The sequence below is a fragment of the Orcinus orca genome, chromosome 4 (assembly GCF_937001465.1).
Source record: "Orcinus orca chromosome 4, mOrcOrc1.1, whole genome shotgun sequence".
In the NCBI taxonomy this organism is placed as follows: domain Eukaryota; kingdom Metazoa; phylum Chordata; class Mammalia; order Artiodactyla; family Delphinidae; genus Orcinus; species Orcinus orca.
Genome location: NC_064562.1, coordinates 152,926,571 through 152,945,142, shown reverse-complemented (window position 1 = coordinate 152,945,142; position 18,572 = coordinate 152,926,571). Strand labels below are relative to the sequence as shown.

General features: G+C 43.6%; 1 protein-coding gene across 13 annotated transcripts in view; it reads left to right on the top strand.

Moving 5' to 3' along the window:
- ADD1 (adducin 1) overlaps positions 1-18,572 on the top strand; it is a 76,481-nt gene that overhangs the window by 45,076 nt on the left and 12,833 nt on the right. For 7 of the 13 annotated variants that reach the window (XM_033419555.2, XM_033419554.2, XM_033419562.2 and 4 more), the window contains 7 exons: positions 65-216; positions 7,697-7,777; positions 8,022-8,171; positions 10,232-10,375; positions 10,480-10,578; positions 11,523-11,699; positions 15,923-16,267. In XM_033419555.2, coding sequence (XP_033275446.2) covers positions 65-216; positions 7,697-7,777; positions 8,022-8,171; positions 10,232-10,375; positions 10,480-10,578; positions 11,523-11,699; positions 15,923-16,267 — 1,148 coding nt within the window. The remainder of the gene's footprint in view (positions 1-64; positions 217-7,696; positions 7,778-8,021; positions 8,172-10,231; positions 10,376-10,479; positions 10,579-11,522; positions 11,700-15,922; positions 16,268-18,572) is intronic. The other 6 variants (XM_004265169.4, XM_033419556.2, XM_033419566.2 and 3 more) reach the window with 3 other exon arrangements.

Sequence of the window (18,572 nt, the reverse complement as noted above, 5' to 3'; positions counted from 1 at the left end):
TTATTTGATTTACATTTGACAAGAAATATTAAATCTTTGAGTCTTGTTTCTTTTTTCATTTCAGGTCTTGGTATGGTGACTCCTGTGAATGACCTTAGAGGATCTGATTCTATTGCCTATGACAAAGGGGAGAAGTTATTGCGGTGTAAACTGGCAGCGTTTTACCGACTAGCAGATCTCTTTGGATGGTCTCAGCTTATCTACAATCACATCACAGTGAGTATTAAATGGGGTAGTAACTGAATGATAAGTGGAGTAGTATGTGTCTGGCACCACCTGTTTTCATTTAGGGGGAGAGGGAATCTGGCTGAGCTGAAGTAAATCTTGGAACACCTTCCTTCTGATTGCTGACTGCAGAGTATAATAATCTGAGAATTAGCCAGTTTGAATTAAAAATTATGAGAACAGTAGTTCTTTAAAACTCCTTTCTTGCTTGCTCACCTAATAAATGAGTGTTTACCAAATTATAGGCAGTTCCTAAAGTTCTTTTTATGCCTAAAAAATCAAGAATGAAGATGTTTTCTTTCCTTCTTGGACCAAAGCCTTCTATCTCTCATATTTATTTCTTCAGATATTCCAGTTTTAGCCATTTTTCAACATTATCAGGACCTCTAGTTTCTTCAATTCATTCTTTTTTTTTTTTTTTAATTTGTTTTTGGCTGCATTGGGTCTTCGTTGCTGCGCTCAGGGTTTCCCTAGTTGCAGCGAGCAGGGGCTACTCTTGGTTGCAGTGTGCATGCTTCTCATTGCGGTGGCTTCCCTTGTTGAGGAGCACAGGCTCTAGGGCACGTGGGCTTCAGTAGTTGTGGCGCACAGGCTCAGTAGTTGTGGCTCAAGGGCTCTAGAGCGCAGGCTCAGTAGTTGTGGCTCGTGGGCTCTAGAGCACAGGCTCATTAGTCGTGGCACACGGGTTTAGTTGCTCTGCAGCATGTGGGATATTCCCGGACCAGGGCTCAAACCTGTGTCCCCTGCATTGGAAGGAGGATTCTTAACCACTGCGCCACCAGGGAAGCCCCTTATTGGATGTTTTAAATTATTAATATAGTGTGTGCTTATTGTGGCAAGCGTCCCTTACACAGACGTTGAAAGAAGAAATCATAATCCTGTGAATACTCTTGTCCCCCTTGAGATAACCAGCATTAACAGACGTTTAAATCGTTTTACCCTTTTCTCCATACTCAACACACTCAGTACACACAGTACTTAATACACATGTGTAGGTGTTTTTTACTTGTGGACTCATAACCAGCAGTGCTTAGTTCAGCTTCATTCATTTTTTTTTTTTAAGTATTTATTTATTTGTTTTGGCTGTGAAAGGATCTTAGTTGCTGGATGTGGGCTTCTTAGTTGCGGCAGGCATGCTTTTAGTTGTGGCATGCATGCAGGATCTAGTTCCCTGACCAGGGATTGAACACGGGCCCCCTGCATTGGGCGCACGGAGTCTTACCCAGTGGACCACCAGGGAGGTTCCCAGCTCCATTCTTGACTCCAAGGAATGCTCTTTGATGGTAGTCTGAAGCCCACCTTTGTGACTAGTGCACTGTGCTTCTGGGACGTGGTAGGGATCTTTGCCAGATATACCGAGTTACCCTCCCCTCTGTTCTCCACATTGCCGCTAAAGTGAACCTTTCAAAACGCAGACCTGACCCTGTTGTATCTATGCTGTCTTGCCTGTGGAATGTCACTTCCACCCTAGAACACCTGCTTTATTTCCCCCACAGCAGTTACCATCATCCATACTGTACGTTTGTTCGTCGTCCACATCAGCTCCATGAAAGGAGCCTCCGGCTGTGTCCTGGGAAGAATTCCTGTGCTGGGCACAGAGGAGGCGCCTTTTGATATTTGGTCAGTGGATCCAATTAGCCTCCCACGAGAGCTGGCTCTCTTCCTTGTGCCTGCGTGGAAATTGCTGGCCTCTGTGGCTAATTATACTTGACAGAACGTCTATGTAGATTTTTTTTTTTAATAAGTTTATTTATTTATTTTTGGCTGCATTGGGTCTTCGTTTCTGTGTGAGGGCTTTCTCTAGTTGCGGCGAGCGGGGGCCACTCTTTATCGCGGTGCGCGGGCCTCTCACTATCTCGGCCTCTCTTGTTGCGGAGCACAGGCTCCAGATGCGCAGGCTCAGTAGTTGTGGCTCACGGACCCAGTTGCTCCGCGGCATGTGGGATCTTCCCAGACCAGGGCTCGAACCCATGTCCCGTGCATTGGCAGGCAGATTCTCAACCACTGCGCCACCAGGGAAGCCCCTGTGTAGAGATTTAATGCTAAATGGTTGCCTAAAAATTAGTTCCATGAAAATATTACATCGCTAAGAGGAAATGTAATCCTTGGCTTAATGCCAGCCTTACATTCTCTGGGGATTTTAAAAGCTGTTTACTACTAGTCCTATTATGAATGCTATTTAAATAAGTTTGAATTGCTTAAATTGATCATTTTTTTCCCCCTTTAATTATTTAGGACTTGGCAGAATTAAAACATTAGTTAGGGGCTTCCCTGGTGGCGCAAGTGGTTGAGAGTCCGCCTGCCGATGCAGGGGACACGGGTTCGTACCCCGGTTCGGGAAGATCCCACATGCTGCGGAACGGCTGGGCCCGTGAGCCATGGCCGCTGAGCCTGCGCGTCCGGAGCCTGTGCTCTGCAACGGGGGAGGCCACAACAGTGAGAGGCCTGTGTTCTGCAAAAAAAAAATTAAAAAAACATTAGTTAGGTGTTTACTTTTCTGTAAGTGATCTCTTTGGGACTTAACACTGAATAAAAAAGAAATTCAAGTTACAAAACATATTTCTTATATCTTGTGAACTAGAGAATCTTTGAGGAAGAAAGTTTTTGTTTTTTTAACTATAGCATCCATATTTTGGTTTCACAGTCTAGGCGTTATCATATATAGATTTAACAGAAAAGAAATATTAATAGTATCAGTGCAGCCAAAAAGTGCCAACAGGTCATCGTGCCCTTTCTTTGAAGGAGGGCAATAGGGATTTTCTGCTAAAGGGATTTAAAAGTGCTAACAGGTGTTAGAGGATTGGAGATGATTGTCTGAATTAATCTCTGTCTTAAGATTGCATTGGATTTAGAGAAGCTTTTGAGCGGGGGTGTCAAAAGACAGGATAGCCCAGTTGGCACATGAGGTGGGCTTCCTCTCTTGGTGGCTCTTAGCCAATGGCAGGGTCTTTCCGTCCCTAAATGCCTCTGGGTGTCAGTGGAATGCTAGGTTCACCTCCATTCTGGATTCCAAGGAATGCTAACCCTCCGAGGTGGTGGGCTCCAGAGGTGGCAGCGGGTCCACAGTGACTGTGTTCTGAGGACATGATAGGGATCTCTGCCAGAGATAGTGAGTCGGGTGTATTGTGTTTTCGGTGAATGACGTTAGCGCTCATTCCTTGTGCACAGAGAAGGGGCATTACATGTGGGAAGACTCGCAGTTAGACCAGTGCTACGCCATCAGGGACTAGAAAACTTACTTTGAAATGTCCTCTCTTTTTTCAGTCTACATCAGTATTTAGCACTTTCTCCTTTTTGTTTCAGATTCTGAAGATTGTATATTTTAAGCTTTTCCATTATAATATGTAGATCTGTTAAGCTCACTCTTGGAAATATATGTTAAAGAAAGAAGTCAAAGAAGAAAACATGATGTATAAATATATTTATTATAGCATTATCTGTAATAATAAAAGAATTTGAGTCTTAATATCCATCAGTAGGTGGGAAATGGCTCAGTTATTCAACATCAGCTTGAGGGAATGTTACATATTATGAAAAATAATTGATAAAGACCATCTGAAACCATGGAAAATAATTATTATAAAAGAGAAAATATAAAATGTATACTGTTTATAGCTATATGAATTATGTGTGTGTATATATATATATACATAGACAAAGAAAAAAGTGAGTAAAACTGGCTATGTAGTATTTTTTTAATGTGGGACCTCATAGCATGAGCGTGCTTCTAAAACTTATGTGGAGGAAAAAAGGCCTAGAATAGATAACTCCTGAAGAACTAGGTAAGGAGATATTTTTTCCTATCAAATGTCAAACTTATAAAGTGATGGTAACTAAAATAGTGTGCTTTGGGGAAAGGCAGAAACAGATAAACCAGTGGGACAGAGCCCAGAACTAGATCTTTATGTACTGAAATCAGATATACAGGGACTTCACTGGTGTCCAGTGGTTAAGACTCCACGGTTCCAGTTCAGGGGGCCTGAGTTCAGTTTCTGGTCAGGGAACTAGATCCCGCATGCTGCAGTGGAGATCCTGCATGCCTCAACTAAGACCCGGTGCACCCAAATAAATAAATAAATATTAAAAAAAAAAAAAAGAAATCAGATATACAAAAGAGTCTGCATTGCAGATCATCAAGGGAAGCATGATGGACCAGGCTGTAATTGGTGCTGGCACAATTAGATTGAAAAATCAGAATTGGAAAATTGTATTGGATTCTTACCTTATACTGTATAGAGTCACAAAGCAATTCCAATGAATTAAGCATTGAGTGTGAAAGATAATACTTAAAAAATTTTAGGATCTGTATAAGTGAAAATCACTTACCTTTAACCTCTGACTTAAGGAAAGTTGTCTTAAGACACAAAAGCACTTATCATAAAAGAAAAGATGAATAAATCATTTGACTACATTAAAGTAAACAAATTTCTCATCATTAAAAGACACCATAAAGGGAGTGAAAATAAAAGCTTACAACCTAGAAGATTTTGCCTCACGGTTAGCCAACAAGAAATTAGTATCCAGAATAGATGAAGAACTATCAGTAAGCAACCAGTATAAAATGGACAAAAGACAAGGCAATTTACAGGGATTTCACAGAAGGGGAAATGAGACTGGCTTATAAAAATATGAAATGTTGCTCAACTCAGTTGTAACTGGGAAATTATAAAGTCACGATGGAATACCATTTCACAGACATCAGATTTTAATTTTTAGGAAAGATGGTTGTAGAAGCACAGAACTATCATATACTACTAGCAGGAGTGTACATTTAATTAGGCCCTTTGGAAAATAATTGGCTTCACCTCCTACTTTGTTACCCTGGAGAAACTTGTACCATGTACACTAGGAGACAGGTATAAGAATGTTCATAGCATTGTTTTTAATGGCAAAATGAAAACCACGTCCATTGACAGAAGGTGGATACATAAATTGTATATTCATCCAATAGGCACTATACAGCAATGAGGATGAATAAATTATTGCCATGTTGTATATCATCTGCAGGAATCTCAGAAACAGTGTTGAGGAAAAAAAGTCACCGAAAAATACAGTATGATTGCAATTACATGAAGTTCACAAACAGATAAAAATTAAGCAATGTATTGCTTAGGGATGAATATATATAAAGTAAAACTGTAAGGAAAAGAAAGAAAATGCTTAACACATAACTCAGGATAGTGATTACTTATGGGATATGGGGAGAAAGAAACAGCTTCAGAAATATTAGATTTATTTTGTTTCTGAAGCTGGTTGAAAGGTACATGGACATTTGATTTATTATTTTACTTAAGTTGTACGTATACCTGCTAAATACTTTTTTACATGCATGTTTCAAAATAAAAACTTTTAAAATAAGCAAAAATATCTGACTTGGGACTTCCCTTGTGGCACAGTGGTTAAGAATCTGGCTGCCAGTGCAGGGAACACTGGTTCGATCCCTGGTCTGGGAAGATCCCACATGCCACAAAGCAGCTAAGCCCATGCACCACAGCTACTGAGCCTGCGCTCTAAGAGCCTATGCGCCGCAACTACTGAGGCCCGTGCACTCTAGGACCCATATGCCGCAACTACTGAGCCTGCGTGCTGCAGTAGCTGAAATCCGCGCACCTAGAGCCCATGCTCTGCAAAAAGAGAAGCCACTGCAATGAGAAGCCCGCGCACCACAACAAAGAGTAGCTCCCGCTCGCCGCAACTAGAGAAAGCCCACGCGCTGCAACGAAGACCCAGCGCAGCCAAAAAAATAAATAAATAAAATTAAAAATATCTGACGTTTAATTTTTCCCTGTTTCCAACCTTATTTTTCTTCATCCCAGCCAATAAATACACAGTAATTCCTTGTTTAAGTTTTGTTTTGACCCAGTTTGGGAATTGGGGAATTTGCATAGTTTTGATTTAGATAGTTAGAAAGATCAACATCTTTTATAAAATAAAAGAACTGACTTCAGCGTTAAAAAACCTGGCTAACTTAAAATTAATGGGAAAATATTTGGGGGAAAGGCCCAAAATTATGGAAAGGCCCAAATATTTCTGGCCCCTCGGTAGTGAAAGTGTGGAGTCCTAACCACTGGACTGCCAGGGAATTCCCAGCATTTTTGAAACAACTAAAAAGGAGTAGAGACCTAGTAGTAGAGATTTATAGAGAATGGATATTGTAGAGATGGCTTTCCTACCACCATTAATAATACTGCAGTAGTGTAATAGTTAAGAGATGCCATTTATTGAAAGCTTTATTGTGAGCACAAGCCCCTTTCATCCCCACTTCATGCGTGAGGAGGCCAGGAGCCCAGGGTCCCCAGAGCAACATAGACAGTTCTGGGTTCTAACTCAGGTCTTATATGACTGTGGGTCCGCATTCTAGTGTGCTGAGGAAATCCAGTGAGTTTCGCGTGAAGGTGACATGGAGGAGATGGGATAGTTTCAGATGTCCCAGGACTAAACTATAGTTTAGGGCAGAGGTAGACCTCGTTCTGTGTTGCACACCACAGACAGATTTCTGTTCAGTGTAAGAGAGAGTGTTTAATGATTAGGCCTCTCCAGCTTGTTTGTTTACTGCTGTACCCTAGCCTCCAGGTGCAGAAGGCCTCCGGGACTATTTGCTGAATGAAGGAACGAGGCCGGCCGTGTGAGGGCATCACTGCACTGTCCAAGCAGACACCCCTCCGCCCCGTGTGTGTTTCTTTTGGGCCACTATAGAAGTCACTGTGCTGGTTAGGAAGTTGGACTAAACAGCATAAGGCCTTTTCAACAAACATTGAATTCCACCTACCTGACCCTAGTTAGAATTCTTAGCCCAGTAGTAAATGTGTTCCATCCTAATAGCTTTGGGAAGTCTTTTGAGTCTATCCCCAAATCATTACATTGATAAAAATTAGACTAAATTTTTGTGGGGGCAGGACTCCCCCCCGACCCCGCACTACATGACTAGCATCTAGCACATATCCATCATATGTGACAAATCTGTATTGTTGAAAGGAAACTATATTGTGGAAGGAAGAAAGATACCAGGGGAGTAAGGATGTGATGTGTAGAGACTTTTGGTCAGGCAGAAAGGAAGAACGCTCTCTTATTTGTGATTTTTATGATTGTTCACTATCCTATAGGTTTTGAGTACTTAAAAAAAAAAAAACATTTTGACTTTTAAAAAGTAAGGTTTGGTTTTCATTATTACACCCTTGAGGAGTGTCACCTTTTTGCACGTGGTACTGGCTTGGTAGCCACCAGAAGGTTTTTCTTTATAAAGTTAATTATCATGAATGTGACCAAGATGCACTTCATGTACCCAGTAAGTTACTACAACATAATAACAGAAAGCTTTCAGTACCCCTTAGCTTTGTGATAGGCACTGTATTTAAGTGAGACCCTATGTAGCTCAGTTAATGCTCACAAAAAAACCGTGAGTCTGTGGACTGAAAGAGATGCAAATAATTTCAATAGGATTTTTCAGCTAACTCAGTAATTCTCCGCACAGACCAGAGTGAGCTCCGAGCAGGAACACTTCCTCGTTGTACCTTTTGGACTTCTCTACAGCGAAGTGACTGCATCCAGTTTGGTAAGAATGTCCTTCTCTTCTTGGGCATCAAGTATATGCAGGTCATGTTAGGTAATTAAATACTGTCTAATCTCGTTAGACATGTAAAACCCAAGAAAGAGGAAAAACTCTATGTTTTGTGTGATTAACTCCGGGAAAAACTTTTATAATTAGTTATAAACACTTTAAACTTTGGTTTAAGTAATTTCTAGTTAGGATAACATGAAATCCTCTTGATATTTAAGATTTTGCTTTCTTATTTCAGGTTAAAGTCAGTCTACAAGGAGAGGCAGTGGACCGTGGAAGTACTAATCTAGGGGTAAATCAGGCTGGCTTCACGTTACATTCTGCCATTTACGCTGCACGCCCAGACGCGAAGTGCGTTGTGCACGTTCACACACCAGCAGGGGCCGCGGTGAGTGCGCTGCCCTGGTAGAGACTTCAGGTTTAAAGCCGTTCAGTGAGCGCCACTTCACATTTCCTCCAGGTCGCCCTCTCTTGTCGCACCAAGTCAACAAACCTCATTTTGTTGGATTAGAAAAATCTTTTTTCCTCACTACATTTGACTTTCTTAGAAGAATATATTTTAAGGGGTCCATTTACTATCTGATTTTGAAAAACATGTAATAAGTCTGAAAATGTTGTAAGACTCAACGATTAGAAAAATCAGTGTTGAAGAGGGGAGTGAGATTTCAGCGTATGGGAGACTGGGAAGTGCAGAATGACAGCAGTGAATTGAGACTCCTTGGTTGAGAAGAGAAGTGGGAAGAGGAGGGAGGGTGAAGTGAGGTGGTAAGTGGGGGACGCTGGGCTCAGGCAAGGGTTTGTGGGATGCAGGAGACTTGAACCTGCTTGACGGTCTGAGGGGAAGGCGCCAGGCCTGTGATGGAGAGGTTGAGACTGAGAGACACACCGGCCAGCCTCCACAGATGATCCGCCTGGATTTAGCGAAACCCAGGCTGGATTGTGACTGGGGAGAGTAATACCGGGGAAGGGAGTTCCCTGGTGGTCCAGTGGTTAGGGCTTGGCGCTTTCACTGCCCTGGCCCGGGTTCAGTCCCTGGTTGGGGAACTAAGGTCCCCTCAAGCCGTGTGGCGCAGCCAAAAAATAAAAAAAGAAGGGGGAAGAGGGCACAGACGCTGCAGACTCTTAGGAGACTTGGCCGTTGAGCCCCGAGCTTGCCAGGAGCCTGCCCCATTCTGATCACCAAGCCTGGACCCTGCTGGTGCACACAGGCCACCTGACCAAGCCTCGGACCCCTCAGTATGTATGAAAGTGTACTTTCTGGTTGTTGGCACAGTCACGTGAAAGCGAAGCACTCAAGAACTGTCTAGAATTGTCTTTTTTATCACCAGTTTTATACTTTAATGACTTCCTGGGCTTATTTGTTTGACAGATGACCTCATTGATTAAGTAATACTGAATTTCACTCTGTCTTGATGTTTTAATATCATAGATCTTGGGTTGTTGGGATGAATGTTGGATCTGGTTTGTTTGTTTTACTTTGAAGATATGGTTCTTGATGTCAGCATCAGTTTTATTAGTTATATCATTCTCCAAAGGATGTAATTTTTTCTTAAAAGAATGCATGCTCTTCCAACCCCAAAAAATCCATGCCAAAAAAAAAAAGAAAAATCCATGCATTTTAAAGAACCATTAGAGGTACCTTTGAGACTGTGGTTATCACAAATAGCATGTAATTTGTTTTAAAAATTATCAAAGTAACTTTACTTTGTAAGGAAATAACTTCTTATAGAAAGGCTGATATTGTGAAAGGAATTAAATATGGTACTGCCTTTTTTGTGGTATTGTCTTTTTAGATTAACTTTTCTGTAAGAAATTGTTACACTTACATATGTATTATTTAAATCTTTGGGGCCTGTTAGTCTAGGTAGAAGACCTTTAAAATTAGCATATTCTAAAGTCAGTTTGGGAAAGTTAAGGAAATTAAAGGGCTATATGGACACTTTGATTTTTCACTTAAATAAATGTAGAGAATTTATACAGTATAATATCCTAAATCTTTATAAATCTCCTTTTATCTGACTTTCAGGTGTTCCTATCTCACCTACAACCTAAGATGAAAAGTACACAAAACCTTAAAGCTCTTCAGAAACCCCTCTTTGCAATGTTGTGACTCATTCAGAGGAAGCCATTGTCTCTCCTTGCAGTAGATCCAGGACTCATCTTATTAAATCTGAGCTCACTTGGTGTTTACAGTCAGTGTGGGAGAAATCCAGAAATATGTGGAATTTCTTTTGAGGCCTTCCTTGACAGTGGTAGCTTTGATTTTTAAAAATAGATTGGTGGTGAGCCCCAGAAGTAAGGTTTATCTTAAATTCATGGGTTCATTCATTTCTGAAAGGAGAACAGAGTAAAATATGTTCCCCCCATTACGTTTTTGAGGAAAGCATTTGCCGTGTCGTCAGTGGAGCTCCTGATTCGTCTTCGTTGATGGTGCTGCTTGTTCTCTAGGTCTCTGCGATGAAATGTGGCCTCTTGCCAATCTCCCCAGAGGCACTTTCCCTTGGAGAAGTGGCTTATCATGATTATCACGGGATTCTGGTTGATGAGGAAGAAAAAGTTTTAATTCAGAAAAATTTGGGGCCTAAAAGCAAGGTCAGTAGGCATCTAATCTGGTATTTAAATTACAGAGGAAAGAAGAAAAACGTTATCTGTCTTCTTGCCTAGGTCCATAGAGCTTTCCTGTTTCCTCCCTTTAGGTTCTTATTCTCCGGAATCACGGGCTTGTATCCGTTGGAGAGAGTGTTGAGGAGGCCTTCTATTACATCCATAACCTTGTGGTTGCATGTGAGATCCAGGTAGGTGGTGGCCGTTCCGTTTGGTCTATAGTATACTTAGGTGTTTGTGGGGTTCCCATAGATTTTCTTTTTTTTTTTGCGGTACGCGGGCCTCTCACTGCTGTGGCCTCTCCCGTTGCGGAGCACAGGCTCCGGACGCGCAGGCTCAGCGGCCATGGCTCACAGGCCCAGCCGCTCCGCGGCATGCGGGATCCTCCCGGACCGGGGCACGAACCCGTGTCCCCTGCATCGGCAGGCGGACTCTCAACCACTGCGCCACCAGGGAAGCCCTCCCATAGATTTTTGATACTTGTTTTGCAGCAGTGAGTCTGTGAGCGATTTCTTTGCTAAAGATGAGCTCATGGATTTGGAAGATGACCAGGGAAAATGCCATTTCACTGATTTAAGTTGGCAAATGATTATTGGGCTTTTCATTTCTAACTTTTAATTTTTCAAATACATAAGTCACTGCCATTGATGGAGTACTAGCATATGCCAGCCCTGCTATCAGGTGCTTTATTTATGTTACTACATGTCATTTCATTTGAACTCCACACACTCTTTTTGAAAAAGTGGGTGCAGGGAGTAGAGATGTGCCCACAGTCTCACAGCAGTGGGCTCTGCTTATGCTGAGTCTGCTCGGCCCCTATGTGCGCTCCTCACTGTCACTCTGGCTTGTGTCTGTGTGGTGATGCAGCCCCCAGTCCCCTTCATATGGCCTTGGGAGGGCTTTGTCTTCCCTTTTGTCCTTCTAGTATGAGTGCCCAATATTTTTTCATGCTAAAGAAAACCTTCTGAAGATTACCTTGTGATTTGTCTATCAGTGTCTGTCTCACATTTTTTATTCTTATAATGATTTGGTTTCTTTTGAAACCTACATTTCTGTTGAAGTGATCTCTCATGGGCATCTGACCCCGTTGATCAGCAAGGAACTCCAACTGTAGTGTTTGCTTGTTTTGGAAAAGGTTCGAACTCTGGCCAGTGCGGGAGGGCCAGACAATTTAGTCCTCCTGGATCCTGGGAAGTACAAGGCCAAATCCCGTTCCCCCGGGTCCCCGGCAGGGGAGGGCAGCGGATCGCCTCCCAAGTGGCAGATTGGTGAGCAGGAGTTTGAAGCGCTCATGCGGATGCTGGATAATCTGGTAAGAATGTTGCCACCACTTGATGATACAGCGCTCATCCCAGCAGCACAAATGTTAGTGTTTTCATAGTGAGTGAAATAGTATTGTGAAATTGCTGTCTTCATGCATTCATTCATCAGAATGCTTTCACCCTCAAGTCATGAAGAAGCACCAGGGCAATTTAACTTCTAAGCTAAACTACGATGGAATATACAGGTGAGGGTTTCTTGTCTCCTTTTGTTTTTTAAAGGTAATCTTGTTTGGACTGTGTGGGGTCAGGAGCACAGAGAATGCTCTGCTCTGCTGGATGAGTAACTCCTCGAGTAGCAGGGTCAGCCCTGTACCCGTCATCCCGCAAGCAAGCTGTCGAGGGGACTTTCTAAATCAGTCAGCCGAGTGTCTTGTTTTTGTTTTAACAGTAAATTCTAGCTATTCGGGGCCTGACTGCTGTGTTCCACACACTTTGCTGCCAATTTATTGCGTGGGAGACCCTCTGCTGCTTCCTGCGGGGACGTGGAGCCCAACGTGGTACAGGAGCATGGCTGCGGGGCTTTTAGCATAATAAGAACGTTCTAATAGTACATGGCAGGATGTGGTCTGTTAGGTGGCTGCAGTGAGGGATGTCATCCTTTTGCAAGGATCAGGGAGGAAATTTATGTAGAGGGTGGCACTTGAGAAGGACCTCAAAGAAGAGGTAGAAGCGTGGCAGGCTGAGTTGGGGGAAGGAAAGCATCCGTAGCAGAGGTGAGGGCACGGCTGGAGACATGGCAGCACGACAGGGTCATGTCTTTTAGGTCCATCTCTGATCTCGCCAAGTTCTCTAAATATTCACAACAAGGCACTTAGGGTCGAAGCAATCACATTAAAAGACAAATGACTCTGTGATGGGGCCCTTTTCCTGCTGCAGTGTCATACCTCTTCAATAGGATTCAAGAGAGTCTCCTACTGCCACATGATGTTAGGTGCTGGAGGAAAAAAAGACCTGTCGTGGGCATGTGGGACAGAGAAGACACTGGAAGGGCATGTTGCCAGCTTCACATTAAGAAAGTCGCCACAATTGGACCAGGTCACGGGTGGGATGGGTGGCTTCAGGAAGATCTTGGAAGAAAAAGAATTCATGGATCTGATTCAGGGTATGCTAAGTGTCGTCAGAGGGTTCTTCTCACTGAAATTCTTTGGACTTAGGAGAATGTTCATTGCTGGAAAGGGAGAGCTGGGAGTTAACTGCCTAGAAGTGATGGTCACAGGAGTAGATTTGATCAGTGGGGGAGGGGTGAACCTCCCATAACTTCTGCATTCATTTGCTCAGTAAGTGGGTTGCATTAACTGACCACCTAGTCTTGAGCCTGTAGCCGTGACCAGGACACAGTTCCTGCCCTCAGGGAGTTCATGGCCTAGTCAGGGAAATGGACAAACAAGTCCCGGATGCAGTCCGGCACCTGTGACGTGTGCACTGACGGAGCACGAAGGCAGCTGCAGGGCGGAGGGGGCGCGTGAGCCGGGACTGCTTCCAGGGAAGCAGCCAAGAGGAAGAAAGCCCACCGAGACGCTGAAAGAGGCAGGCCAGGACAGTGCAGTCTCAGGGAGGTCACACCCGGAGAAGGTTTGAGAGTGGGTGGTGATCGCTCAGGCATCTGTATCCGGAGTCCGATACCCCAAGGGGCCCGGCAAGGTGAGGAACGCTGGGGTGACCCAGGCTTACTGGCCCTTCTTCTGTCCTCTTAGCAAATACTTTGACGTTCACTGCGCTTATACCTAAAAGGCGGGGAGCGGGAGGGAGGAATAAAAATCAGGAACACCAGCCTGCCACATCTTGTGCACTCAGTACATTCTGGAAGGTGGAGAGAGAGAGAATTAAAATTAGTGACTCCAGTTTGATAGGGGAGGAATATAAAGGATGAAAGATTAATAAGCGAGATGACAGGAAGGGTGTTTTATTCAGTGCGCTTAACATGCACAGGTTATTTCTGACATTAGAAGGCTGTGTGGTTTATAAGAAGTAAAGTTGGATGGCGGTCACTGATGCTAGTCCCTGTTTTAATTTAACATTCTGATCAACTGTATGTGTTTGCTAATAATTGAGTAGGGTAGAGAATAGTTGAGGGTTCTCACACTATAAGGAGTAGGTCATATAAAGTCCATGAACATTTCTGACATAGAAAGTCAGAAGAAATGCTAGTTTGTTTCCCGATCAGGATATCATTCCAGCTTCTCAAAGAAGGGATGAATCCATATTTTTAACTATAAGCCATATAGGAGGTCTGAGGGCTGAGTATTGCTTCTGATTTTGGTTTGGCATTTAAAGGAGAAGAATAAAGAAAAAGCCCATCCCCCCTCAGAATAAAATTATGTGATGTCCTGGATGGTTTATTCTGAAGTCATGAAGATTACTCAAGAGTCCCAGCTCTCTCAGCAAGAGGACACTTCAGTTAATAAGAACTGTATTTTTCTGAAGATAGTCTTTATAGCTGAGTGGTTATCTTTTATTATTCTTCAGCAAAGCATGTTCATAAATGGAGAAGTTGCCAGTGCAGACATTTACCTGTCTTCCTGAGGGTAGTTACGAAACAAGAGTAAACAAAACAACAACCAACTCCATTCAGGGGTTATTACCACCCTTTTTTGAATGTATTAAGGGAATGATTGGTAATAAAGGTGGTGACCCCCCACAGAGGGCAATCACCCAGAGGGGGAGAACTCCCGAATTGAGAGGAATGCTTCTACAGTACTTGGCAAGTAGAGCGCCGCCACTGACTCACCCTACGTGACTAGCCCTGTGTAATCCTTTCAAATCTTAATTCTCTTGTCATTCATTGTGAAGCTGCCATAAGTGACCTGGTCGAGGTATGAAACTATGGGTCAGGAGTCCAGGCACAGCTGAGCTCGGTCCTTGGCTTAGGGTCTCACAAGGCAGCAGTCAGGGTGTTGGCCTGGGCTGGGTTCTCATCAGAAGGCTCTACTGGTGGAGGATCCAATTCCAAACTCCTCACATCATGGGCAGAATTCATGTCCTTACAGCTCAGGAGTCATGGCAGCTTGCTTCTTCAGAGCCAGCGATGGGCAGAGAGACTTTCTCAAGACGGGTGCTACACTCTTATGTAACATATCCCATCACCTTTGCCCAGTTCTGCTGGTTTGAAGCAGGTCGCTGGTTCCCCTCACACTGCAGGGGAAGGGCTTTACAGGAGGTGGGGGCCTTCGGGGGGCCACTGTAATGTCTGTCCGTCACAGCTTCTGAATGCTCAGCTCTGGAGAGGAAGGATGAGTGAGACATCATCCTTGCCTTGGAGATGCTGTCTGTGGGCTATTAGCACGCAGGTGGGTCAGCACGGTGGGCTCAGTGCCGTTACAGAGGCGGGAATTAGTCGGGCAGGTGTTTTAAAGCACAGCAAATGGTCGTGAAACAGGGTTGAAGGTTAATGCAGATATTGTTATGTTCAGAAGTAAAGTAATTTCTCCAGGTACCATTTGTCATGAGGTGTACTTGTTTGGTCTTCCTGAAAGATTTTCACTGTGACTTAACAGGTTAAAAAAAAATGTTAAGTAGGCTGATTAATATAACTTATACTATAACCAGCAGCAAGTAAACCCTGGTCTTTTAAATTTTAAATTTTTGTTGATATATATATATATATATACATATACATATATATATATGTATATGTATATGAATAGGAGAGAGTACCTGTTTAAGTGTTCAGTTTATTTTTAAAAACTGAACACACTGTGTAACCAGCACCCATATCAGAAAACAATACCAGCACCTCAGAACCTCGTATCCCCCTTTGAGTCTCTTACCCCATCCCAAGGGTGACTGCTATGCATCCTTCTAACAGCAAAGATTGGTTTTGCCTCTTTTTTACTTTTTATAAATGGAATCATACAGTATATTCTCTCACATTTGGTTTCTTTCACTCAATACCGTATTTGTGAAGATTCACCCACATTTTGTCCTAGTAATATTCTCATTGCCGTGTCATGCTCTGCTGTGTGAATACACCACCGTTCATCCATTCTACTGTTGATGGACTTCGGGTTTTTCTACTTGGGGCTTTGGGAATAGTGCCGCTGTTAGCATTTCCATACCTGTCTTTTGGTGAACATATTTGCGTTTCTCCTGGGCGTGCATGTACATAGGGTGTGCATATAGTCAGCTTTTGTAGATATTTCCACACGATTTTCCAAAGTGAAACTCTTGTTTTCAGATCTGAAATATTGACTGTGTCTCTCTCTCTGGCCCCTAGGGTTACAGAACTGGCTACCCTTATCGATACCCTGCTCTGAGAGAGAAATCTAAAAAATACAGCGACGTGGAGGTTCCTGCCAGTGTCACAGGTTACCCCTTTGCGAGTGACGGTGATTCGGGCACTTGCTCTCCTCTCAGACACAGTTTTCAGAAGCAGCAACGAGAGAAGACAAGATGGCTGAACTCTGGCCGGGGTGACGATGCTTCTGAGGAAGGGCAGAACGGAAGCAGTCCCAAGTCGAAGACTAAGGTGTGGACGAACATTACACACGATCACGTGAAACCCTTGCTGCAGTCTCTCTCGTCCGGTGTCTGCGTGCCAAGCTGTATTACCAACTGCTTGGTCTGTGCCTACTTACTGTTCATAGTTAGATGATGTAGAGCACGTCTGGCAGCTGGGGCTTCGGAGGCTTTGGGAACCTGGCCCTCTGACCCGGGGCTGGGCGAGCCTTCCCCAGTAACCTTCCTTAGCCTGAACCCAGACCCGCTTTCGCATCAGATATAATTCAAGTAATACTGTCTGCTTGAAACTGCTTAAGATATGTTGTTCCTCTGCAGTCATTCCAGCATTACCTAACTCCGTACACAGCAAAAATGCTACATAACTTACATGGATTAACCTAAAAGTAGGAGCTGTCATTCAGTTCAAATTGTATTTGAAGACTCTTTAATACTTCAGGACAAAAAGATGGGTGAAGCATAACCTCTTACTTTAATGTCGTAAACTCAGCTGTTTCATTAAGTCACTAACTTAAGTCTGTTCTTTAAAGTCTTAGTGTTTTCTTAAGCAGTTTTCCCTCGTGGCTCGTGGGCATCTTCTCAGCTGACCCTCGTCCTTTCTCGTTAGCCTCCTCCCCTGTTTGCTGTCCCAAAGCCTCCGAACGCTCTCAGCCAGCTACTTTCTGCATGGACTGTTGCATGTGAGTAGACGGCCATAGTGGAGAGTCTTCTGACTCCTGCTGGGTGTGGCATGACCCAAGTGCAGCCAGGCTATCCGCAGGCACCAGCGACAGGCGCTGAGGCGAGCTTCGTGTCAGGAGTAACGCTGCCCTGAACGCTACTTTGCCGTCTGGTGCCCAGACGTCCCTGGGCAGTGCTAGACCTGGACAGGCCACTGGCCCCTGCATCAGAGTAGGAGAGGCCCTCAGTGGAGCCTCTTGTGAAGAGACGGAGGCTGGGACGCACGTGTCTCTGCATGATTAGTTCCATAGGAGTTGAGGAGAGATCAGCCTAGTTGTGCTGAAACAGGACACCAAGTAAGCAAAGCGGGCCTTCCTGTTTCCCTTGTAACAGTGCTTTTGCTTTATAGATTTATTTAAAAGAAATAAGTTCTGTCTTCCCCAGGTGGTTCTGGTGTTTTCCTGATGCACAGTTGTTGAGACAGCCTCTGTGCTCCTAAGGAAATGTGTCACGTGGCAGAGACTCTGCGTGAATATGGCCGGGGTCGGTCGGTGTCTGAGCCCGTCTCCCCTTTCCTGCTCCCTCTCACCCACTTCCTCTCCCCCTCTGTCCCGTATTCTCTTTTTTCATTTTATTTGTTTAGTTTGTAACTTATTTCACTTGTTAAAGGGAGTGGGCCTAAAAACAACTTCTGCCGACCACATACATACGTAGTGCTGAATTGCTGTGATGAATTTTTCCAAAGTGTATGTGTAGCAGCAGCTTTGAGCCTTATTTACTATTAGCTTGAAAAAAATATTAAATTGCTTTAGGTATTTTAGTCACTGTGTACATTGAAGGGGAGACTTTGTTCAACTTCTAAATTTGTTTCTTACTGTTCTGGAGTAATACGAATTCCATGCGCTGTTTTCAGGTTGGTATATTAATTTATAATAATTATTCTTAAGTTTTCAAACTTGTTCAAGCTTCTGAGGTTGTTGTTTTAATGTTTTAACTAAAAATTATTTTTAATAAGAAGCTGGAGTTATTTCTATCTGAGGAGATAAAGCGTCAGTGAGTATCTCGCAGCTCATGCCCATCCCACGCTGCCTTCACAGCGGCCCAGCATTGGACGGTTTTGCTGCTTTCTTTAAAGTCTCGGTTTATGGCTATCTTATTGCCTCTTGAAAATATTCTGAAAGGCATAACATTTGCTCTCTACGATGGGCTTGTTTTAGTGTTCAGTGCCTACTCATGCCTAAGAATTAGAATTTGATTAAAAATCTCATACTTGATTGGAGGTCCGAAAAAAAAGTACGCATGAAAGGTGCAGCATGCTGATATAACACGCACTGGTGTCTAAAACAGCCTTCCAGGAAGGGTTCATGAGCGCTTTAAGTTCGTTTGGGACATTTTTGTAACACTCAAAAGTATTAATTATATAAAGTGTTTGACATCACCAAACTCCTCCGCAGGTAGCTACTGTATAAGTCTTCACACAGTAATCTTCTTGGGTTGAAATAGCTACGCAAACAGTACATTCTGGTGCGGTAGTTTATTTTAATGCAAAACTTTGGTGATGCCCACTCTTGCCTCACCGCACAGAGTCTCCCCTCACCTGGACAGCAGCATCACACCGCTTCTCATGACCCTGTCATCTCATGCTTCCAGCTGGCTTTGGTGTTGAGGACTCTCAGAGTGGTGAACCAGTGTGCTCTGAAGGGTCCCCCACGGCTTGTCCGAGGGAGTCATGGGGCATAGCTCTGTCG